Source organism: Sceloporus occidentalis, unplaced genomic scaffold (assembly GCF_023333645.1).
Source record: "Sceloporus occidentalis isolate IW3139 unplaced genomic scaffold, rSceOcc1.0.p SCAF_236, whole genome shotgun sequence".
Taxonomy (NCBI): domain Eukaryota; kingdom Metazoa; phylum Chordata; class Lepidosauria; order Squamata; family Phrynosomatidae; genus Sceloporus; species Sceloporus occidentalis.
In genome coordinates, this window is record NW_028317216.1 from 931,811 (window position 1) to 956,466 (window position 24,656).

At 40.0% G+C, this 24,656-nt stretch overlaps 1 protein-coding gene across 1 annotated transcript; it reads left to right on the forward strand.

Annotated features, from left to right (window-relative positions):
* Positions 1-1,898: 1,898 nt before the first annotated feature.
* On the forward strand, positions 1,899-23,071 carry LOC149276504 (cytoplasmic dynein 2 intermediate chain 1-like). Its single transcript, XM_089503568.1, has 22 exons — positions 1,899-1,997; positions 8,328-8,381; positions 9,237-9,654; positions 10,071-10,147; positions 10,311-10,622; positions 13,086-13,154; positions 13,572-13,767; positions 14,155-14,257; positions 14,928-15,057; positions 16,044-16,155; positions 16,787-16,875; positions 17,158-17,287; positions 17,615-17,778; positions 17,957-18,119; positions 19,065-19,172; positions 19,270-19,331; positions 19,877-19,928; positions 20,647-20,707; positions 21,114-21,213; positions 21,508-21,639; positions 22,020-22,243; positions 22,909-23,071. The coding sequence occupies exons 1-22, from the start codon at positions 1,899-1,901 to the stop codon at positions 23,069-23,071; spliced, it is 3,018 nt and encodes a 1,005-aa protein (XP_089359694.1).
* Positions 23,072-24,656: the final 1,585 nt, after the last annotated feature.

A 24,656-nucleotide genomic window follows, 5' to 3' on the forward strand; every position in this document is an offset into this window, starting at 1 on the left:
GTGCCCATCAATAAATTAAAAGAAATCCACCAGAGTATTTACATCCAATAAAGCAGTAAAGCAGAAGCAAGGAACCATCATTGTGCCCTCAGTGAATTATGACATCATACATGCCTGTGACATCAACAAAACAATAATACCAGAGTGCACTCATCAGTTTACTCAGTGTAGTTGGGCGCTCGGCACTTGTAAGCAGCTATTCGTAGTGGACTTGAAGTGTTGTTACCAACGACATCAGAGATTGAGTAGATTTAAAAGGGGAACCTTTTAAAAGGAGAGCTATGGGGCACTGTTGTCTACTCCATGGACTGAGGTGGATTGGAAGGAGATTCTGCCCCAGAAAAGTGAGGAAGTTTTTCAAAAGAGTGAAAACAGCTTTCACCGACACCGCTAAAAAGACTGAACACCAGAACAAGGAGCACTCGGCCAGCAGAGACCCTGTTCTGAAAAGGAAGAAAGAGAGTAGCAGTACTGAGGAAGAAAGAGGGAGAGCGAGGAAGAGGACCAAACGTACTCCTAATGAGAGGGAGGAGAGCAGCCTGTGTCTGAGGGCAAAGCAGACAAGACGCTCAAGAACCAGCACAGGTTTCTCCGAACGGAAGAAAAAGCGGTGTAGATCCAACAACAAAAACATCCAGACTCTGGGGCAGCAGGAGAAAGAAGGAGTTGAGGAACATCTGGAGGAGAGAAGAAGGGGAAAGGTTCCCATGAAAAGACGCAGGAGTGTGGTGGAAAGTGGTGTTACTGCGAAAAGATATCGGAGCCTTCTCCCCATGACGCCCTCCAGCTTCATTTTTCATTCAGTGCTGGGACAAGGGGCATTTGGAAAAGTCATGTTGGCTTCTGTACCTAGAAGAGATTCTATGGTAGCGGTCAAAATCATCCGCAAGAAAGCCATAAAGCCCCTGTACCTACTGAAGGAGAGGAGAATCCTGGAGATGGCTCGGGACAGCCCGTTCCTTTGCCATGGATATGCAGGCTTCCAAACAGAGACCTGCGTGTTACTCATGATGGAGTATATGGCTGGTGGGAGCCTCCAGTCATATATGAAGAGGGTGGGCCGACTCACCGAGACCACAGCTGCATTTTATTCAGCTGAAATAATCTGTGGTATTCAGTTCCTCCACGCTCGCGGAGTTATACATCGAGACCTGAAGCCGGACAACATCTTGCTTGACGGAGAGGGCCATGCCAAGATCTGCGATTTCGGTATTGTCGCAGAAGGCATTTTTGGAGCAGCAGAGACAAAGGAACACTGCGGAACATTCATGTACATGGCCCCCGAAATACATCTAAAGCAAGCATATGGTGTTGCCGTGGACTGGTGGTCCTTCGGGGTGATTCTTTTCTGCATGCTTAACGGAAGGTTACCGTTCTATCACAGTAACTGCAAGAAGGCAGCGTTGGGTTCCATTGTAAATGCAAGCCCTCGGTACGTCAAGGACCTCTCCGAAGAAGCTGCGGACATCCTGAAGCATCTTTTGATGAAAGATCCTCAGCATCGCCTCTGGATCACGGGGTGTATTAGGCGGCATCCATTCTTTCAGGACATTAAGTGGGAGGATTTAGAGAGCCGCCGTTCAGCTCCCCCGTACCGGCCAACATCAACAGCTAATCTAAGCTTGAAGACACTTCAGGAGATTCCATCAGTTTTGTTGAGCACAGAGGAGACGTCCTCTTCATCTTCTTCTCGCTCTTCCTCGTCATCGAGCATCCAGAGTCTTTCTGGCTTTTCCTTTGTGACTCCAGACTGGATGGCCTGAAGGATGGACTAAGCCCTGGCCCAGTGTATCAAGAGTGTTTCCAAATAACATCATAAAATCAGAATAAATTCGTGAAACGCCTACATTTTTTTTGTTATTGTTTGTAAAACTACAGCTGCCATTGTCTGCATAACGATGACCTCACAAGAGAGCTTCTGCTTCCATGACATCATGAACGGAAAGTATATTGTGATTTATGGAGGCAGGAATGACCCAAATACAAGTGAATTTAAAGTAATACACTTAATGTGGCCCCAAATCTAATTTCATTCATATGATACCAGATCCTATAATTCTTCATTTCTAAAGGTTTTTTATTTTTCCATAATTAGCTGACCCCAGTATCATTCAAACTCAAGTGATGCATTTTGGGGGCCACATCCCTCCTATATGTATACCTTTAACTATCCATTACAGGCGTCAATTCTATCACCCCGACGGCCGTGCAAACCAGTAGCAATTTACTACAATGTATCACCTAATTACATCACAACCTCTCGCCGTTGCGCATTAGACCAGCAGCTTGCAATCGCCAAACAGAGTTAACAGGACTCATCGTAAGCATTTAGCCTTAATCTCTACTCCGATGTTGTGTATAAAACAGGCACATTCAGGGCCGGGGCTTTAGCAAGAGTTGTGATTTAGTGAACTATTGATCTTTGTACACGGAAAACATTTAAAAAGGAGGATTATGTTTTTCATTTACATTTAATTGTAACTGGATTTGAAAGGGGGGGGGCTGTCCCTTTAATACCAGGTGGGGTGCAGAAGCAGCAAGTGAGGTTTGGATTTTTTCACACAGGGGATATGAGAAAAAAAAAAACAGGACTGTTGGGAGGTATAGAAAAACATAACACAGAGTAAGACAAACCACTGTCTTTATAAACCTTTTTTTAGATGAATCCGCAGCTGTGAAGGATACGGGGTATTTGGTAATTTGCTTTAATCAATTTTTTTATACTATTTATTTATTTTTGGGTCTGCGGTGCTCTGAAAGTCTGCAGTAGAATTGGAAGAATTGGATTTTATGGCGCTCCTATATAAAATAAGTGTTAATTTTAGTACTTACAGGTATTCAGGAGACATTTACAGGGAAAAAGTGCCTCAACCAGCGGACCCGAAAAAATGTGGCATCTGATTACCGGCTGAGCGGTACAGCGTTATGCTAATGCTTCCACATTGCATTTAGGCAGTATCGCCCGACCCAATAAGGGGCAGTTAAAATAAATGACAATTTAGAAATTACATCATAACACACATTTAAACACAGCGGTACAGAAGGAGAAGGGAGCTTATATAACCCTGCAAATTAACAGCTTATATATCTCCATCGTCATGGACCATGTTTGTACATATAGATGTAAGGTATCTGGGGCTACCACCGCCCACGCACACAGCTAGTCCTGCCCCTGATTAAGCCACGCTACCCCTCCCCAAACAGGGAGGACTGTGGGTAATGTATTTTAAAGGTTTCCAGTATGTGATGACAGCATCCAAATAGTCTGAATATTGGCTAGGGTGACCAGGCATCCCCATTTTTAAGGAACAGTATTGAAAAATGTGAATCTCCCCTAAAAAGCAGCAGTTTGGTAGGTATGCGTGTGTTTATTCATTTTGTATATGTTAAATTAATGTTTTTATTCCTCCCCATTGTAACTGCACCGTTTATAAAAAAAACGTAATAACAATGATAACTTACAGAAGCCTTTACAGCTTAATAATACACTTTCTATAATATAGTTCTTAATCAAATATAAATAATACATTATAAATATAATCATTCATATTATGTATTCATATAATACATTTATTACTATAATAAATACTGACATTAAAACTTGCATGTAAGTGGCAGGCATCTTAGTTACATTGCAGGCCGCGGTTGCTATGGACCCGGCTCAGCCGTCGCCCTGGTGACGCGGATACTGCGCCTGCGCGTTGGCTGTGACGCGGACTGTCATGGCGGCTACCTAGTTTGTGAGTTGCTGCCGAGATCGCCCATGGTAACCGAAAATACGACGCAGGGAAGACGGGACCGGAGATGGCCATGCAGCACGGCAGGGTAATACCTGTGATCTAGCATGTAACGGACTTAATATGGAGGATAGATATATGCAGGAGGGGGTGTATGTCTGAAGCGCTAGTGTATAACTCGTGTTGTCACCGATTTATAAAGCAATAACATGTTGTCCTTTATGCTTACATGTCAAAGAATATATATATATATATATATATATACACACGTACAGTTAGGAGGAGTGTAATCACTCCTTTTGCCGTTTCCATGGTAACATCTTATTTTAGCAACTAAAACACCGGAGGCTCCATACTCTTTCTTGTTATTTCTATGGGATGATGGCTATAGAAGTTTTTTTTTTTCTCGAGAACCAGACATTTTTAAAAGTGATCAACAAACAACAAATCAACCAATGGAATGGTCAGGTCAGCAGCGTTATTGTGTCGGTTTCTATGGTGATAATACCACAATTCAATTTTTTTTGCCGCCACTTCATTTTATGCATAACTTTGTTCCCTTAATTTCCTTTCGGTGCTCCGGCACACGTGGTTATATTATGGGATGCACGGCGGACGGGTTCTCGCTGGTATCTGCTGAATCATCTGGCTGTGTTGTAGCTAAAGGGTGTTAATACAATAAAACATCTAATTGACTCCCAATTAGTCAATACGCATATTCTGGTCCTGTACGTGTACGGAGGAGGTACACGCGATTCGTATGGTAGCGCCTATTTAAGATTCTTTTTATATCGTTTCCCTAAATAGAATCCACGTTAATATCCGTAAATAAATTACAGAGCATAGAATAGATGTCCTTTAAGACTAAATATTTCTAGATAATAAAGTGATGTTAAAGACTAAAAACGATTAAAGTTAGCGTTGTGCTCCCAGTGCTTAACTTTTGTGCATTTAGAATTACTATATATATATATAATTAGCTATAGGTTAACACACAACATAATGTTATACAAGTGGGGTAATTGTTATAAATCTATAAATAATTTGGACAAATACATACAAGGTCAGCATAAACAGCTCTCTAGTGATCTATTCACCAAGAGCTCTCTGCAAAAGACACGGGGTCATCAGTTGAGACTTGAGGAATGGAGATTTCGGGATCAGCATAGGAAAGGGTTCTTCACCGTAAGAACTATAGGAACATGGAATTCTCTGTCTGAGGATGTGCTTAAGAAATCTCTGGATGCTTTTCTGGTTAAGCATAGCATAAAGGGCTACAACTGTTAAAAGGACAGATGTATTAGCAAGTTGATCCAGGGAGTAATCTGGAATCAAGAAGCTTTTTTCCCTGTTCTGGCACATTTAGTAATTGCCTCAAGTAGGGGTTTTTTTGCCTTCTTTTGGATGAATTTTAGAGGTAGGTATGTGTGAAAAGTTGAACTTGATGGACTGAAGTCTTTTTTTTTTTTTTAACCTACTTTACTATACTAATTGTTTCGGAGATAGTTTGTTACAGGTTGCTATAGCAATAAACGATTTTATATTATATATATATATATATATATAATGTGTATGTAGCCCACTGTGGATTTTGGTTCCCATAATTGTGGGACCTCCCAGCTAGGTACCTGCAAGCGGCTGATACCTTGATCCACATTAGCACATATAATTCAGTTGTTATGTTGCATACTACTTGTTATGTCCTGTCCACCCATTGTACAATTTTAACAAATATTCTGATTTTGGTACCTTGAACAAAATTAAGTGTATGGTATTTGCTGATGATTTGGACAGCATGTGCCAGACGATGACATCATACAAGACACCATGGATGCCGGGGCTGGTTTCCCTCCCGGGGCTGGTTTCCCTCCCGGTCCTGGTTAGGTACTTATTCCCATACCTGGGAACTCTCAGGGTCTGACATTTGAGTCTCAGGGTTTTACTCAAATCTCAGGGTGAGGGGGAAAAATCTCAGTCGCACAGTCTGGAGCTGACTCGGTCATATTCTACATTCATCTGATGACATCTAGCATTCCTAATCGGTGCTTTAGCTACTAGTATGTTATTGTTGATATCCCTCTTTGAATGAATGTTATTAAATTAAGTGTTTCTTTAAATAATCAAGGTTACCATGGGAACTGGAGTTAGTTAAGACACTTGATGAGTCGCTACTTAGGACCTGCATGTTGGACTGTTAAAGGGTTAACATTTAAAGAAGCGAAAATATAGAGACCTCGCACTTTGGCACAGTTCTTTGAAAGTGCAGCAAGTGACAACATCAGGAGCGGCTTAACACGTTTCGTGCCTTGAATGGAGGTTAATCGTAGGCTTGTGGTTAAGCACCATTTGAGGTGTGAAGCGTGTTGAGCATTTACATTTGTTCCTCTCCTGATATATATTTTTACTTCGTTGGTGGTGCTCGTGGGAGCATCGGATGTCCTCTGCGCCTGGCTCTACGTAAAGGATTTGTCGGGTGGACCGATGGTTGCGGGACCGCTTGGAGTTGATACAGCGTGATAGCCCGTACAGGAACGCAGTTACTTAATACTTAAAGAGTCCCAGGGGGGTCGGCTTACTTAGAAAGTTCCCCGGTGTGTTTTATTTCGTGGATCAGCAGTAGCTATCTCTGTGCTAATTTAGAACATTCTCCCCACTCTGAACAAACACCTCTCACGTCCTTGATCTTCTTCCGCTGGAAGTACTTGACTGGCCCTGTATAATGTATAGTTAAATCAGTGAAATGCCGTCAATGTTCCCCCACCCATAGAATTATATGTTATGCCGGGACAGAATAGGCCCTCCTTGTTGGAGACATTTGCTAGTTGTGGCTCTTCACAGTGAATAGTAAAGCAAATGACTTAAGAACCACAACTCTCTCTTTAGTGAATAAACCCTTCTGTCTTCACAGGGACTCAATGCTCTGATATTACTCGATACTCGAGCGCCCATCATCCCGAGTTCCGTGTGGCCGCAGTGCCAGAGAAACCTGAGCCTTCAGAAATGTGGTGTTCTTGGTCTGTCCCAATCCACTGCAAGAGATGTTTTCTAAATCCAGACTAATTTAAAATCATATAATAATAATAATAATAAATAAACACAATTTTTCAGTGTTAATTTGTGGAGACCAACACTTGAACTCATTAGTCTAGTAAAACGGACTTTGCTTTGGTTACTCAGTGAGCTGCGTCGGCTCTCAGGCACTTGGCCTGTTTTGTCTTTAGACTTAAATGACAGTAAACAACTTCTGTTATAAACGCTGATAGGCAAGTACGAGTCTCGACCGCTCGCCATCTGCCGCTGGGTAATCTGTAGCGAATCCCTTAATGCGCCACCGGGTAATCTCTTTGACGTAATACCCTTATACATATTATGTTTGTGCAAGGTAATACCTACTATATTGGCTCGGATATAGGCCGCCCCCGTATATAGGCCGCACCCTAAAAGTTTGGTGCTTTTATAAAGAAAAAGTTTTTTCTTTAAAAAAGCACCAAAAAAACATGCTGCCACTGTCCTCCCCCCCCCCCCGAGATATGCTGCCACTGTCCTCCTCCTCCCCCCCCGAGATATGCTGCCACTGTCCTCCTCCCCCGAGATATGCTGCCACTGTCCCCCCCCCGAGATATGCTGCCACTGTCCCCCCCGAGATATGCTGCCACTGTCCCCCCCCGAGATATGCTGCCACTGTCCTCCTCCCCCGAGATATGCTGCCACTGTCCCCCCCCCGAGATATGCTGCCACTGTCCCCCCCCCGAGATATGCTGCCACGGTCCCCCCCGAGATATGCTGCCACTGTCCCCCCCCCCGAGATATGCTGCCACTGTCCCCCCCCCGAGATATGCTGCCACTGTCCTCCTCCCTGCCCGAGATATGCTGCCACTCTGCCCCCCCCCCGACTTACCAGAGCAGACTCCCGGGTGTCTTGCGGGGTCGGCGCGGGACATCTACGCAATACGCATATACAACTTCCGGTGCCGGCACTCAGCGGATGTGTCGGCACCGGAAGTTGTATACGCGTATTGCGTAGATGTCCCCCGCCGGCCCCGCAAGACACCCGGGAGTCTGCTCTGGTAAGTCTTGGGGGCAGAGGTAAAACGCATCGTGCGGACGGTCACCGGCTGCGGGTAAACAACCTCCGCAGCCGGTGACCGAGCGCATGATGGGCTTAGACAACCTCCCGTGCCGGCGCCCCCCCCCCGTGGAAAGTGCTGGCAGGGGAGGCTGTCTAAGTGTATCGGGGAGTAGGATTCAGGTCCCCTGCACCACTGCGGGGGATCTGTATCCTAACCCCGCTGCCTGCCCGGCGCTAGACCCCGAATATAGGCCGCACCCTCACTTTAAAGACTTAAAGTGGGGAAAAAAGTGCGGCCTATATTCGATCCAATACGGTAAATTGAAACAATATATAATGGGGATACATAGCCGGATGTGACTTCTAATAACAATTCATCCCTCCTAAATCTAATTTGCATATTATTATTATTATCCGTAATAATAATCATTAATAATATAATAGTATTATCCCATGTCTGTACCGTGCAATAAAAGAGGCATACCTAACATTTTCCCCTTTCCTTCTCTTTGTTTTTCAAGGTCAAGTCCAAGGAAGACACATGGAAAACAGAGGAGTTACAGAAACACTTAAAGGTAACGCAACAATGTATCTTCCATTATTACTGTTCTCTCTGACAATCAGGAGATATACTCTCAAAGTAAAATAAAAACAGTTTTGATGAAAGGTATTCTTGAGGTTGTAGAGCCGTTAACTTTACCTGGGTGACAACTTCAAATGGGTTATCGTTTATTGAAATTTCTTATCCCTAAACTTAAGGATTTTGCCTTATACCTCTGATTTAATAAATATACCTCTACAAAACATGTAACCCCATTATGGAGTATTCTTCGCTTTTTCCCCATTTGGGAGAGGCACCTCCTGTCTTAGAGAAAAAGACAACCAGAACCGAAGGCCATGTTCTTAATCATGTGAAATAGTAAGAAAGGTTACATACCTTTTGTTTAAAGAGGACTTCTGCCATTTTTTTTATTACTTCTAATAGATTAAATGAGTTTTAAAAAGTATTGTGCTGTACATTTTTTACATTTTTTCCAGAATATAATGTTTTCTGGCAGCTGGATATTATCCATTTGTATGCATTCAGCTCAATGCGGTGTTTGAGCAGGAAAGTCGCGCAAAATATCACATGACTGACAGCAATGGCGGCCCCCAGGTCTGCAAATAAAGGGAGTTTATTGGAACAAAATGAAATAACATTTTCTGTTAAGCGTTTCTACTTTTTATACAAATAATATAATAATATATTGTATTGTGTGGTGTTATAGGAGTTATGTTGAAGTCACTGAAGAATAACTGATCTCTCTAGTTTCATTTTAACTTTTCTAATATGCAATATATAACATGCATTATTTTACCACCTTTCCTTTGTTTGAGAAATGTGAACTCTTAACTTTTATTTTTATTTTTTTAATTGATTCATTTCTCAGGTAGTAGACTCTGAAAGACAGCATGACGAAAGAAAACATAGAGAAAGGAGGCATCACCGAGCTGAAGACAAAGATGAACTTATAGAGCGAAGACGCAAACATGGAGAGAAGGAAAGGAAAGAAGTAAAAGGGCACCATAAATATTCTGAAAGAGACAGACACTACGATAGAGACAGGGAAGGGGGTCGAGACCATCACACTGAAAAGGAAAAGCCAAGAGACAGGGAGCGAGATCGGGAGGCAGACAAGGAAAAGTATGAGTCTGACAGACAAAGAGTGAGAGAGAAAGACAAAACAAGGGAGGGGAAATACAGCGGAGAAGATCTCGGTAAAATATCAAGAGTTTCTAAAGATTACAAAGAAGGTGAACTGACGGAGGGGAAGGAACGGAAACAAAGGGAGACTAGAGAGAGTCATGGTATGTTGGAGTTGGCAGCCGAGGTCTACAAAACCAATATAGTACTGTGCAAAAGATGATCCAGCGGTAATCAATCAATTAATTAAATTAAAAGCAAATTAATTGCCCACGGACATACATGGTTTCAAAACGTTATGTTATATATGTATTGGAATTTTTGTTAATTTTTATAGAAGCTATACTCGCAAGTTGATTATATATAAATACACATATACAGACGATTATTGATGCGATTTATTTATTTATTTATTTAGTTTCCCTATGGTGGTGCTAAACAGATTTAAGGGACACTGTTGTTTTGTCAACTTTATCAACTTAATGAAAAACTTAATATTTTCTTAATTTTTTGTTTTTAAGCATTGCTATTTAATGAGTGTAAAAGGTGAAACATATTTTTTTTAATGATTATATTTCAGAAAAAAACAATCACACGAGCGAAGACAGAGAAAGCAGACACAGGGACCGACGAGAAAAGGAAAGGAAAGTCCGAGAGGTATGTTTTGTCACAGACCTTATGAGGGTTGAAAGAGGTGTCTGGTCCAGTGTTAAGATAGAAAAGTCTGCCCAACTTTACAGTTAAAGCTCCGACATGAATTAAAGAAAAAATTGGGATACAACTAAAGGCCCTAACTAAACATCTACGTTATTTATTAAAGAGTGAAGATTATGAGGACAGAGACTCACGACATAGAAAACACAGGGAGGATTTAAACGATCCAGACAGAGAGAGAAGAAGGCGCGAGAGGAAACAGGATGAGAGAGAGAAAAGGCACAGAAGCAGACGAGAGAAGGAGAGTCTGGAGAGTACGGCCATCCATGAACCGTTAGAAAATGCCCGAACCTTACAGAAACTGAAGGAGAGGAGCCCTCGAGAACAAGCTTTACGTGATGGAGACAGCGCAAAGGGGCGCACAGAAAAGAAACACACAACCGAACAACAAAGTGAAAGAAGAAAAAGTGACCACAAGGTATGTATAGCTAGTTTTCTTTTTGGCAGCACCAGCCGAGCCTTCAAGCTGGGAAGGATGGAACGTACAGAGGTTAATGTATTTTGCTTAAAGACGTCGCTTTAAGTACAGATATGCACGATTGCTCGTTTTTGTCAGTGGAATGGTGATTGAAGAGACACTCCGGCCATTATATGTACTTTAAGGCATCCACGTTATTCCTGTCCCCAGCTCCTATGCTTATCATTAAGCCCAACACATCTCCTGCTTGCCACAGTGCATTAATGTGCAGTGAGGCTGCATGGGACAATAAAGTGACCCTTATACTGTGATTTATAGACTGAATATTTTATAGCCAACCAGTTTAGGGCCACATTACAATTTATCATTCAGTTCGGGGTATGTGTTTGGGTAAATAGAAAGAAATCGCACTCTTTGGCTCAAAATCTGGTTATGCCACCGTTGGTAGCAATTGTTGGAGTAGCAAATGCTTCCTGTAGTTATTGATCAGCACTTTGACCCACTTCTCAATGCAGAACTTGGTGACATTTGTGGGTTTTCAAGCACGAACAGCTTGTTCCAAGTCTTGCCACAACATCTCAGTGGGGCTTATGGATTCATAGTCCCCATCAAACATTGACAGCTGTCCGTGTCCTGATGTATCAAAGCATCCCTGACACCGCCATGCTTGTCTGTTGGTATGAGTTTTTTCAAATATGGAACTCAGTATGTCCTTTTCAACAGACATAGATGGGGCCATGTCGCCCAAGAAGTGCCTCTTTGAACTCATCTCTAAAAAGAATGTTCCAGAATTCTTAAGGAACATCCAGATGTGTTTTTGCCAAACTCTAGAGGAGCGTTTCTATGCTTCCTAAAAAGTGTCTGATAATGGAGTCATGAATACTGACCCTAGCTAACCGTCGGAGGCTTGCAGATACCTGCAGATCGCTTCAGGAGTTCTTAACCATTTTTATTCTTCGTGAGATTGGGCCCTTCTTTGGTCATTTTTTATTTCTAAAAATAAAACATTTGATTTCTCAAATAATTTCACATAACTTCCATCAAGGGCTTGCAGCTGTAAACCAAAGTTTCCATCCCCTGCTTATTTGGACCTGTTACAAAGAGGACAGATTACATCTAACGTGCCAGGAGACTTAACTATCCTTTCGTTGGTTCCAGTCATCAAAATACTTATTAATAGACTTCCACTAATGCTTTAGTGTTAAAAACCACTTTTTTGGGGTGTTTACAGCTAATTATGTGTTTGATGCAAATATATATTGAGTTAAACGGTTTATGTAGAAATATATACATCTTCCACAAAATGTTGAAAGCCGTTCTATTTTGTAGAACCCTTTCGACTTGATCCATGTCTTAGAGGTTAATCCAAGACCTGGATCTTACTGCCAAAAAACCTTTCATCATCTTATACTGAAAGAAAATATCGACCGGGCCCTCTGTGATGTGTGAGACATTGAGCCAGATGCAAACAACGCGATTACATTTTTTTTTTCTTTGAAAGGCGTTAAAACTGAGATTTCTACAAGCCCAGTTTCACACCAGGTTTTGAAACTAAAGACTCTTTTCGATTCGTTGCTTTTAGCTCATAGGGGCATTAGCATTAAAAAAGGCTTCCGATGACCATCGGTAATCATGTTTTTATACTCGAAATTGATTAAGAAAAATCACTGTATCTTCTCAAAAGATGCTCAAGTATCACAGCTCGTAATTCATCAATAAAACATACAAATAATTGGTAACAAAAAAAAACCCCCAACATGGCGGCTATGAGTTTATAAAGGGCAACACACTGCGGAGTGTCCTCATCGGTACCCTTTTACTCGGTGCCCAAGTACTCTTTATGAATACGAAAGCCTATTCTTATAGCTTTTTGTGTATATTTAACACCCAAGGGGACAGTTCCTTCAGCAAAGCCAAAATGCGCAGGTGCAATGGGGCCAATTCACCCCGTAACGATAAGTCCCTTAGGAAATATCTCCAATTTGTCTTTACTTAGGCAATCGCTCCCCAGGCATACCGTTTAGTTCATGTTTCCACCTTTACCTGTATTTGAACAGCACGTTCCTCTGATGATGCGACTATGTTTAGGTTCAACTTTATTTTTTGTGACATGTGTAGGTAAAGACCGTAGAGAAAGCATCCCAGCCTAGTTTATGGTCATTAGTTACCCTAATATGTGAAAGACTAAACATAGCAGATGCAGGAGTGGTTTATAAAGGTTTCTCGGGCGGAAAATAGATGCAGAATTTCAATAGAGTATATGAATAGATTTGCAAACGTTTCTGGGATGTGCCAAGCGGTTGCTCTCCTTGTTGGGTCTTTAACACAGTAAGTGCTTATAACTAGGTTCCTACGTGCAAATTTCCCTTACAGTTAAGTTACCGATTGATTAAAGCATCTTCAACTAGATTTAACGAAATGTAACTGAGTGTTTTCTCAAATATTTCTGTTTTAATATTTAAGGGGACAGACAAAGAGGAAGCCTCTGATGCAGCCTACGATGACTCCACAAATTATGAAGAGGACTTTGAGGTTTGTAAGGAGCGCAGGCAGTTACACTCCTGACTCTGTGATCTGTTGTAATAAATGCTTTCAGTTAGAAGAACTATTGTTTTCATGTCGAAAACTGTTTAAAAAAGATAGTAGAAGGATGTAATTCATTAAGCTCATTTCCGCTTTTTGAATGTTTTATGGATGTTTAAAGGCTCTGGAGGGCTTGGTGGCTGCAGTTGCGTTTCATAACCGCTATTCATTATTTGAGAAAAAAAATATATATATGAATGAGACATGATTAAATATTTGTGGAAATGGAACAATGTTAGAAATTATGTTACATTCAACTGAGTGGTTTGAACAGAAACTTTCTGAAAGACAGCTGTAGTCGTATCTTCCTGATGCTGCGTCGTCCATTTCTTATTATTGTTATTGTATTATTTTGATTTCTTTTAGGATTATGAGGATGATTTTGAAGATGAATGTGACCACGAGGAAAAGGAACCTGTAAAAATTCAAGAAAATATTCCCCGTTTGAAGAATCCAGAAATAGAAGCCATTCAAAAGGCTATGACTTTGGAAAATGAAACGATTGCCTCATTTAATTCAACACAGAAAATAAAACTCAATGAACAAGAACTTCACCAAAAAGGTTAGTAGTAGTAGATCATTAGATGGACCTTCTGTACGCGATGATCAACGTTTTATTGTTGGTAATGATTTTAATGCGGAAGTTTGTTTGTTTGCTCTTTTTTTGTACTCCTTTCATATTAAAAGTAGAACTTGATGACCCATAAGAACCATCTGGATTTCCTTGTGTTAAAATTATGCACTTCATGCTTTAGTTTAGGAGTTAGCATTCCTTGGTATTCCAGCCTTTGAGGACTAAAATACCCATCAGATTCGGTCCACATGGGTGGACCACAAAATGTTTTAGTTGTCGCGGATTCTAAGAATGTCAGAAACCAGCATAGACTTCAAACCATGGCATTGCCTTTATTAACGATCTGCTTTCTGATTCAATTTTGTTTTTTTGTAGAACCACCAAGTGTTCCAAACAAAGGGGGTCACCGGGGCATTTTTATAGACTTTGGGTCTGCAAAGCAAAAGCAAGTTAACAGCCAAATAGCTTCTAAACTAAAGTAAGTACATATGCTTCTTATTGCAAAATTCTTTTTTTTTTTTATATAATATGAAATATAATAATTTTCTTAAGGTATAAAGATATACATTTAGTCTATGTCCAGTTATAACAATAAAAAGGGATAAAGACATAGGGAGACGTTTTCTTCCAATTGTAGAATATTAGCAGATTTTCACCCACCTCTTTTAAGCATGCTAACCGTCATGTCAAACTCACACATGTTTTAGGTATGTTAACCTATTACTTCCACATGTAGAGTTAGTATTTTTCTTTAGTTTTTTGGTCTGTGTAGGTTCCTATGTTGACTCTTTTATTTAATTTGATTTAAATTCTCGGTTACTTATAATAAGGAGTCAGTTCACTACTTTATGGTCTCTTTCAATCTATTTAACATGTGTGGTTATTCCTAGATGTCTGGTGCTTGTATATAAGTTATAGCTATAAATCCTGTAGTTCTAACATGGTTAAACAGAGGCTGCAACCATTATGGTTCTATACCTCTTGTTTACGCTTTATGATTACTGTGGTCTGTGTGTTTGCTTGGTGAATGTTTGTAGTGGATTAAGAGCTGGAGACCCATTATTGGATGGCCTTTTGTGATCAAACTTTCCTTACCTTAACGTCACCATAAATAACATAATCATTTTTATTTTTCCTTGATACTAAAGAAAACGCAGCACAGATATTCTACGCCTGGTTGACTTGGATTTCTCCTCCACCGTTTCTTTGCTTGACCTCGCTCCTGTGAAGGAGTACGACATGTACATTCGAAATTTTGGTAAAACCAATACAAAGCAGGTATATGTATATTAATACTAATTTAGAGATCTGATGAGTCAGCGTAGCACATAATTTTGCAGTGACTCATAAACACCTGTACAGGAGAATGTAAAACATGAGCCCAAGCAAAACATATCTTTTTTTTATTCTTTGTCCCACAACACTATCTGGCAACCCCCTCCCATACACACAACACTACTTTGCAGCCCCTACCAAACACATACTGCACCAATCTACACCCTGCACACAACGTCATCCAGCAGCTCCTTCACTATGGGTCAGCACCGATCCTTCCCACACACAATATGATGCAGAGACTCCTCCATCCCACTGCACGTTTACTGGATAGCCTTGCTGGTAAACAATCATGTTTTATCATGTTTCAAAGTACTCACTTTGAATCGGATTGACAGTCAAATTGAAATCTAGAGTCTACCAATCAGCGTCTTTTCAGTTGAAAAACATATTTTTTTTATTGGGTTTGGGTAATATCTGACACTTCTGTGCTCATAACTAAAACAGACTAAAAGAGACTAACATCGCCCCGACAGATGCTAAAAATATATATAGGCTGTTGGGGAAACCACAAGTAATCTTGTAAATAGCTTGAGTCCAGATAAGACCCCATTTCAATGTTTCGATCTGAAAAGAACCCAGTCCGATCTCCACAGTTGATCTTAGAGAGTGAAAGAATGTGACGGGAGTCACATTATTATTATTATTATTACTATTATCTTTTTTATTTATATAGCGCCAACAGTTTACACAGCGCTTAATACAATACAGATATTCAAGGGGTCTGGCAAGAAGAGGATTGACAGACTTAGACTAACCGATAGATTAGGAGAGAGCCCGGCTCGCAAGCTTACAATCTTGAGGGATGTACCATTGTTTTTACCTCTACACATAGAATATAGACAACCAATAAGACACAGATTTCTATAGAACAGTATTTTAAATCCCACTGATGTACAAATGCATATACCCTCCTCGTTCTTTTACAGGCTTATGTGCAGTGCAACGAAGACTGTGTTGACAGAGAAATTCAAACTGAAGAAATAGAAATCATGGAAAAGTGGACCCAGCACCCGGGAGAGAGCGCTGTGGTCTGCGGAGGTCGGTATTTTAGAGCTGTTCCTGTCCTACAATAACTTTATTAGTGATAAATGTATGTAATATATGCACTGCTTTAAAGCTTTAAGTAAATTTCAGCTGCTTCTGGAGTATTTAGTGTATCAGCACTTCAGAATATAACATAGAACAGCAAGTTTATAGAATGTAAAACATGAACATAAGAAATATACAACACGTACAGAAATCTGGATACAGAAACATAGAATTTAATGACAGTTAATAATCTGCGTGTTTTTTCCCTGCTCAAACAGGCCATTAGATTCATCAATTATTCAGGAGCCATATCCCTATCCCATGTATGTTTAAATTCCTTTACTCTATTAACCTCTACCACTTCTGCTTGGAGGCTGTTCCACTTATCTATGGGTAATAGGTTAGTGATATAGCCTCCCAGCAGAAGCAGAGTAAAACGTCTTTAAATTTCAGCTAAGGTGTTGACCCCCTATTACTTTTTAAACTCAAGCATTCATACTCATGAGACTGTAAACTTTTGTACCTATCAAATGCTGTCACAAGTGTAATTGTTTCCTAAAATGTGCAATAAATAAAATGTTGTGTAGATTGTTACTTAGATATTCACCGTTTTGCCGTAATTTTTCGCCTTTTTTCATAGGGTCTAGAAATGAAGCAGCAGACGGTAAGGAGCCAGTAGAACAGCTCAGCTCTCAAAGATTAACAAGCTTTCTTCGCTCCTCTTGCCAGGTAAACGTCTTCTTCTGGGTTTATCGAGACTCTGCATTTAGTTAGTAATGAGCCTGTTGTTTCATCCCAAAAAGCATAAGAAACAATTTACGTATTTACCAGTTATCCACCAGGAAAGTTACTCTAAATAAGTTTAATTACCATATGTTACCATATATTATGCTAGATCCGTATATTTTGCCATGAAATGTGAGCCTATTTTGATCAAAGGATCCAAACTACACGATACGTGCACGTTATAATATTCATTCCAATGACTTTAACTAATTTTAACTGTTTTAGGTCATCGCAGTTCTGCTTGAAGAAGAACGTGCCGAAAGACGATCAGAATTTAAGCTCCAGTCCAAAGAACCTTGTATGTCAATCAGCGACGGCTGCTTCCAGTTAAATACCGACTTGCCATTTCTTCAAGGTAAAGTATACATCACGAGTAAAAATGATTCAGTCTAAACAGTACACAATAAAACTATTAAAGTCAGCAGCTTTCAAAAGTATATTTAAAGGGTTAATCGTTACACATTGACTTGTGCAAATGAACCAAAATGATTTGGACAAAGTTAAGTTTCTTGCTCGTTCGGATTTTCAGATGAAATTCAGGGGGCTTTTTCCATCCGGAAAAGAGAATTTGTTGTCGCTTACCCTCGTTCACTCTTTCGCCGTCTCCCTATTTCCTTCGCCAACCGTTTCCGTGTCCCTTTGCGACAGCCGCCAGAATCTGAAATCTAACCGTTGTTAACAGGTCGCACAGTCCACAGATTACAGTTCTCTGAAGCTCAGCGACACCTATTACTCTCAGCACACGGCTCCTGTAACAGCGATGGCCCCGTCAACAAGTTCATTATTTGTGTGTGGAACATATGGGAACCCACGGCTCCTCAGAAGGTTCTGGTCTGTGAGTCTGAGGTATGATTATTCTCTGAAATCAGTAATCCTCTGGATGTTTGTGATCGTTCCTACAAAGTTGAATGTATAGGCAAAGCATATAATACAGAAGACCTTCTTGCCGAATATTGAATACATGCTGCAACGCTCGACATGATCCTACAAAAACAACCATGAGTTCTGTGTCTGTATCCCGTAGGTGAAATGTTGCTGTTTCAGCCCTGGGAAGGCGGCTCTTGTGTTTGCCGGGACCGCGGATGGTTCGGTAACGATCTGGGACCTGCGAGAAGACGGCCGCATGCATCGGACAATGAAGCTGGGGGACACCAGCTGGACTTTCAGATCGGCCACGTTTTCTACCGGTTAGTAACCTGCTGACCTTCTCCTAATTTCACATACCTGTTCCTTAAATTAATTTCAATTGTGTTTAAAACTATACTCTAGATTAGTCATAGAAAAAAAATAAGGTACTTTTTCTAAGTTAAGAAAATTGCACAAATAAAGCATAAATTAATAATAGTTTAATTTTTTTTTATTTTTTAGTTTTATTTAAAAAAACCACTTGTAGCTGAGGCATGAGTTTTTTGAATGAGATTAAATACTTAACCTCCCTTGTTGTGCAGTTGATCCCCTGCGTGCTTAACGTGCAAGAAGAGCTAAGCTGGCCCTGTATAAAGCATAGTTGTTGTGGGGAGATTTCTTGAGTCCCACAGGTTTTAATATACATTATTCAGGGCTAGATCTTCTTGCAGAAGGTAAAATGTTTCGTCATACTTACAAATGCCCACTTACAGTTCATTTTGGGTTAGCTAAATTGGAGTGTATTTTGCTTTTAAATTTTGATGTTGAGGCTGTGAATAAACGTCAGCAGATCTGGCATTTGATTATTTACTCTGAAGGTCAACCAAAAATGAAGAAGCTTTTTCGTTGTTTCTATGCTTTTCTATGCTGATAGGCAACAGCCTATCAGTACCTGCTCGTGCCAATGAAGGGTAAGCTTATCATAGAAAGAAAGAAATTGGCCAAATGAATATTAACGTCTATGGATATAAGACCACTTTTCAAATGTAACACAAAATCAGGTTTTGGTTTTTTTTGGGGGTTTTGTTTTTTTCATGCAGAACTAGGTTTCATGGTCACCAAAAAAATCCGCTTTTGTCTCTGATCTCCTGTTTTCGTGTTTCCTGTTTTTCAACCACACAGACCAGGGATTAACCTCAAAAAGCACTTCACTTTTGATTATTCCGTTTGTGAATGAGACGCAAGGATAATAAAATAAAGATCATCTAACCCCTTAATTATTGCAGATGGAGTCTACACAAATGTTAACCACTCAAGCCCGGTAAAAGCAATGGATCCAGTACTGAGTGCGGTGAATAAAGGAGCTGGGATAGCCTCGCTCTCTTCCCAGGAAGGTACAGACCGGAACATCCAGCCGCGACGGCGCGTTTGCAATCGGCTGCATTGATGAAGCTTAAAAACTATTTTATTCTTCTTTATTTATTTCCACAGAGGTATCGGGATTGTCATTCCAAATAGCATCGTTAGATGAATCTGGACATCTTATATTATGGGTGAGCGTACAAAATAAACATTTTTGAGTCTTTTGGATCATTTTGTTACATGATGATTTATGTAAACGTGCTTTAACCTGTTATGTTCAAACATAACCGCTGTGTGATCAACGGACATAGAACCAATGCAGTCCTTTGGGATGGGAGCAAATCCGCAGTCATGTGACAGCCCAGTGACCAATCACAGCTCACACGACAAAGCCAATGTTCATACATGGCTCTAGGCCTGATAGATGCGGGTCTTTGTCCTCCTCGCCAGCTTGGGCCATGTCTATTTAGATGTCTTACATGATGCTGTTGTCCCAGTGCTTCAGGATATAGAGGATTTAATTATTACGGTTGCCATGGTCCGTTTCAAATCATGTAAGTAGTAATGTTTCTTGGATTTACTAACACTGCTAGGGCCGCAGTTGACCAAGAAGGAAATCGAGGGTTCCCATGTATAAATAAAATCCATCGCAGCACAACAAATGTCACAACATCTCCACCTGTGATTTCAATCGCCTTTAACGTGTCTTTATCTTATTGTTTCTTCCTCTCTTCAGGTGGTGGTGGAGTTAAGAAAAGACGATATGGCCGGGTCACAGAATGATTTAGGTACGTGTGTATCCCGTGTGTGTGTATCCCGTGTGTGTGTATCCCGTGTGTGTGTATCCCGTGTGTGTGTATCCCGTGTGTTCTCATCCATCATAAGCACTTCTGCTGTTTTTATGGCACTCTAATTCTATGTATTTTAGTAGTTTAGTTGTAGTTTAGTTATATTGTTCTATCTGTTTTATTTCGGATGGTGTTATTGGACATACATGGGAGATTTGAGCTTTTTCTGCATGTGTAGATCCTATCATAATTTCTTTAAAAATAGTGTAATTTGGTCATGCCTTAAGTTTACCTGTATTAACTTTATGACTGATAAATGCGTGAATATATACATGATACATATTTCAGTCAATATGGACGCATGTTTTCCTGTCTTCAGTCCCGTGCTTTTTGCTAGCGTACATGTGATTGGCAGCCCCCTCATTGACTTTCTACTGGCCACGTGCAGGGGGGTTACATACTAACGCTACCTGGTTTTAGTGGAGACGGCCAGGGAAGGACATAACAAAGAAAGACATCTCATTGTCTAACTCCAATAACTATCCAACGCATACAAAATGTCCATGCAAAAATTAACTCAACCGCCTTTAAAAAAAGTGCCATTTTGGGGAACAAGACTTCTATTTTTTGCATAGTGTTTTTATTGGTGTTATTTTATCTCCTATGTTTTTTTCCGTGGACAATGAACTGAATTGTGTGAAATATTGACCTTTTTCAGGTCTGATTCCTGGAGGCAAAGTGAAGTTAGTTTATAGTTCCTCTATATTTCTCGATGGCAGGTGAGTGCAGATGTCTCTTTCCTGCGTACGCTCAACGTTTGTTGATATCTTCTTTGATCCTGTCACGCTTTTTCTTTTTTGTTAAGGTGGACCCGTTACTTAGACGTTACTATATAGTATGTAGTGAAGCTAAAAAAAGACTTTTGTATTCAACCTTTCCAAGATAGCCCAATAGTGTTACATTGATCCAGATGAAGGGGAAAAAAACCTTTTGTTTTAATGTTTTTATAAAAAATAAAAGGTGTAATGGCTTCGTGGACAGTCAGTTAATTGAATATATATATATATATATATATATATATATATATATATATATACAGATACTTGAATAATATTTCTTGGAAAAAACAGTGGGCATTATACTTGCTCTTAACCACTCAACGTCGTCGTATTTTTTCCCACCTAGCTTTTTCCCCAAAGATGTCCTGTCACTTGGACCTCCTCAGACCCTGAATGTTAAGTTTCTTCCTCAGGACTCTAATCATTTCTTCGTCGGAACTGATATTGTAAGTGACGTGCGTTTCTTGTCATTCAAAACTGTCTGATGCACCCTGACATCCAACAGACGGCCAATGGACCAATTATTTATTGCTCTATTGTATATACCAACCAAGTTATTTGATAGCCTCACCTGTCCTGACCAAAAAAACAAAAACAAAACAGTTGATTCTGTTTGTATTACATCATTTATTTAATACGTTTATAAACGGTACACGGCCCTCCCCCACTAAAAAGTGAAAAACACTGCTGAATAGTAATTTACGCGCATGACCATGGATGTATGGATTATTTTCCCATAGGGAATTGTAACTCATGGCACAAGATATGGATTAATGGAACCTCCAAGACATTATAAGCCTTTGCACGGCAGGATCAGACCATCACATGTCACCGCGATGGATTTCTCTCCTTTTCATGTTCCTGCATTTCTGGTAACATATCCTGGCTTATTTCGTACCTACTAACGAAACATTTAAACCGCATGTTTAGGCCGTGTTCGTAATGGAGCCATCCAGCCCTTTATCCTGAAAACCCAAAAAGGTACCAAACGTCTCATGCAGCTGATAAACCTCTAAGTGGGCTTCAGGGAATGATACACTTATACCTCATGCCAGGCTGTCCAGAAAGGTAACCAGCTTGTCTAATAAATTAACCGGCATTTCCCTACTAAAAATTCTGGACACACCAGATGAGTTTTTAAAGTCCGTCTAGCATGTGAATATGTTAATCTCTGGGACATGAGAATAATAATATCTTCTTAGGCTGATATCGCCATCTTGTTTATTTGCTATTCTTTGTTGTATTCTTTAAGGCAGGGTGTTCAGATGGTTGCATACGGTTACATACGACCTACGCAGAGTTCCCGGCCATGCAGTGGGATCAGAGCACCAACGGGCAGGCGGTGGCTGCAGTACAGTGGTCTCTGACGAGACCCTCCGTTTTCTTTGTGTTGGATGCTGCAGGTTGTATATACGTGTGGGATTTGCTGCAGAACGATTTGCAACCAGTGGCCAAGGAATCCGTGTTGTCCGATCAGTAAGTAGAGAGAAATCTTCTCGAAATGTGACTGTGAACATTGAGAATACGTCTTAAACCCTTCGAAGCCTCAGAGTATTCAAGTCAGTGAACGCATAGTGTAATCTGTAAACTTTTTTGAATGCCATTAGACGTAATGAAAGGGTTAACACAATCCGTTGAACTCTCTTAAATGTAGATCCGCCAGCTGCGCATGTTTTAGACTTGTTAACTTCAATCAACGTTCACCAAAGACTGTCTCCTGCGTAGTAAAGATGGCTACATTCACTGTCATTGACATAGTGTGTGTATATATATATATATATATATATATATATATATATATATATATATACTATAAAAAAACAAAGCAAGAATCCACGCATGCTCAGCATATTCTTGCTTTGTGTTGTGTGTTTATTGGACATTATTATTCTAGCAGCAGCCGGGGAATGTGAATTTGTATGCCTTTTTATGCTCTTTTGTGCGCTCCCATAGTTTATATTTTGTGGTGGGCATAAATAAAAACATACGTTTTTTTTTTTTTTGCTTATCTACTCTGTATATTTAGATTATTTAATATGTGACACCTAGCCTATATATAGCACATATACAGGACAAAGAATCTGAAAAACATTGACGCTTTTAAAATGGTAAATCTGAATGTTTTTTCCCCATTTCTCCAGGATTACCAGTATGGCTGTTCTTGGTGAACCAGAGAAGACCGATAGCCTGATGGGTCTGGCTCTGGCTAAAGCCTCGGGCCGAGCGGAAGTCCAGTACATTAAAAAGCAGTGGGCTAAGCCTCAGCCGAAAGAGAACGACAAGCTATGCCTCATTTTATATTAGAAAGAAGCCGAGCTATCCCGCCAGGACCCATATTTTGTTAGCAATTATATATATTTGTATATAATAACCACAGTTTGTACGATACAACTGAATAAATTATTGTAAAGTTCCATATATATATATATTTTTTTTTTACATTGACACTTATTTTACCTTCTTGCACTTTCTGTATTAAAGTGGTACGGTTCAAACCACAAATTTGTAAATTTGCAAAGAATGTAACGGAAACCTTGAAAAAAGTTGCCCAATCTTTCGATGCTTGTTCTGTAACCTATAGAATGCTCCGGCAGTGTGGTCGGGGTTGCTTCTGTGGTCAGTAGGTTGTTACTTTTAAGGAACTTCTTTAAATAACAAAATGAAAACGCATATATTCACTTTGTCTGAGAACTGTCTGCACCCCACGCTTTATTTTCAGGGGAACACTCGTGTTGGCCACGGTTCTATGTAAGAATCATGCCAAATTGCCAAGGTGTTTGAGAACCTCCCAGTCACACATGGTGGTGCCAACAAAATACTTCTGCATGAAGACTGGTGATATCTTTTTACTGGTTAGAAGTTCTGAGTTTTAGCGCTCAACTCCCTTCCATGAAAATAGAACATTTGCCAAATTCATTATCTTTGCTAAATTTTTCATTGCTGTGGAACGCAGGAATATAGTCTGGTCACTTCAGCGCCAAATGCTGTATTCTTTTCTACCTGGGGAACACAGTAAGACACAAACAACAAGAATATGCTATTCAAATTTAATCACCTACGTGACCCACTTTGGGGTTTATTCACTAAAGTGGGACCTGACAGGAGAGTTGTGCTTTCATATCCCTGAATTCAGTGTTTATTATGAAGGGCCATCCCTGCATCATGTATAGTTCAAACAAAGAGATGACTGAAGGTTGATCCTTCATAATGTAAAGAAAGTCAGTGAGACCAAAACTCCAACTCACTTGCCAACTCCCTGTTTAGTGATTTAACCTCTGTGGCTGCGAGTGCCGTAACAGCCCTGTCTGTGCGATTTTATTTAGTGAATAAGACCCCATGATATCACACTACCATAGAGGTCTCAGATTTTCTGCATTCATATTTTCATTCCTGTTTGAGACACAGGATATTGATATCTTTTGTAACATTAGTTCCCCATTAATGTTGTTTTGTGGGATTTTTTTCACGTGACATATATTTCCTAGCACTTTAAAAATACTATTTTTCTATGATTCCAAGGAACGTGTATACAAAGCCCAAAAATATTACTGAAAATAAAAGATAATTAAATGTTTTATGCGTGATTTGGTTAATCCATACTTATTAAAGTATTGCAATTAATTGTATTGTAAAACACAATCGCACAAAAAGTACTTTTTTATTTTAAATTTTATTACATAAGATTTAAAACTAGTGCAGAATTATTTCACAGATGCCAAGGTTAAATATAGACCCCTAACTGAACCACATTGTGCGGTTAAATTTTCATTTACTGAAAAAAATAAAGCTTAAAAGCGCCATTGCTGCCTTTTTATGTACACATTTCAATTTTATAATACTGCATAGAGAAATTAGATTGTTGCATTAGTCTCTGCAAGTAACAAAATGT

Bases quoted from the DNA above. Each gene is read 5' to 3' on its own strand.
- LOC149276504 (XM_089503568.1), top strand. From the start codon at position 1,899: ATGACCTCACAAGAGAGCTTCTGCTTCCATGACATCATGAACGGAAAG. The intron at 8,382-9,236 runs GTAACGCAACAA...TTCATTTCTCAG, and splicing joins AGTTACAGAAACACTTAAAG to GTAGTAGACTCTGAAAGACA. The intron at 10,623-13,085 runs GTATGTATAGCT...TTAATATTTAAG, and splicing joins GAAGAAAAAGTGACCACAAG to GGGACAGACAAAGAGGAAGC.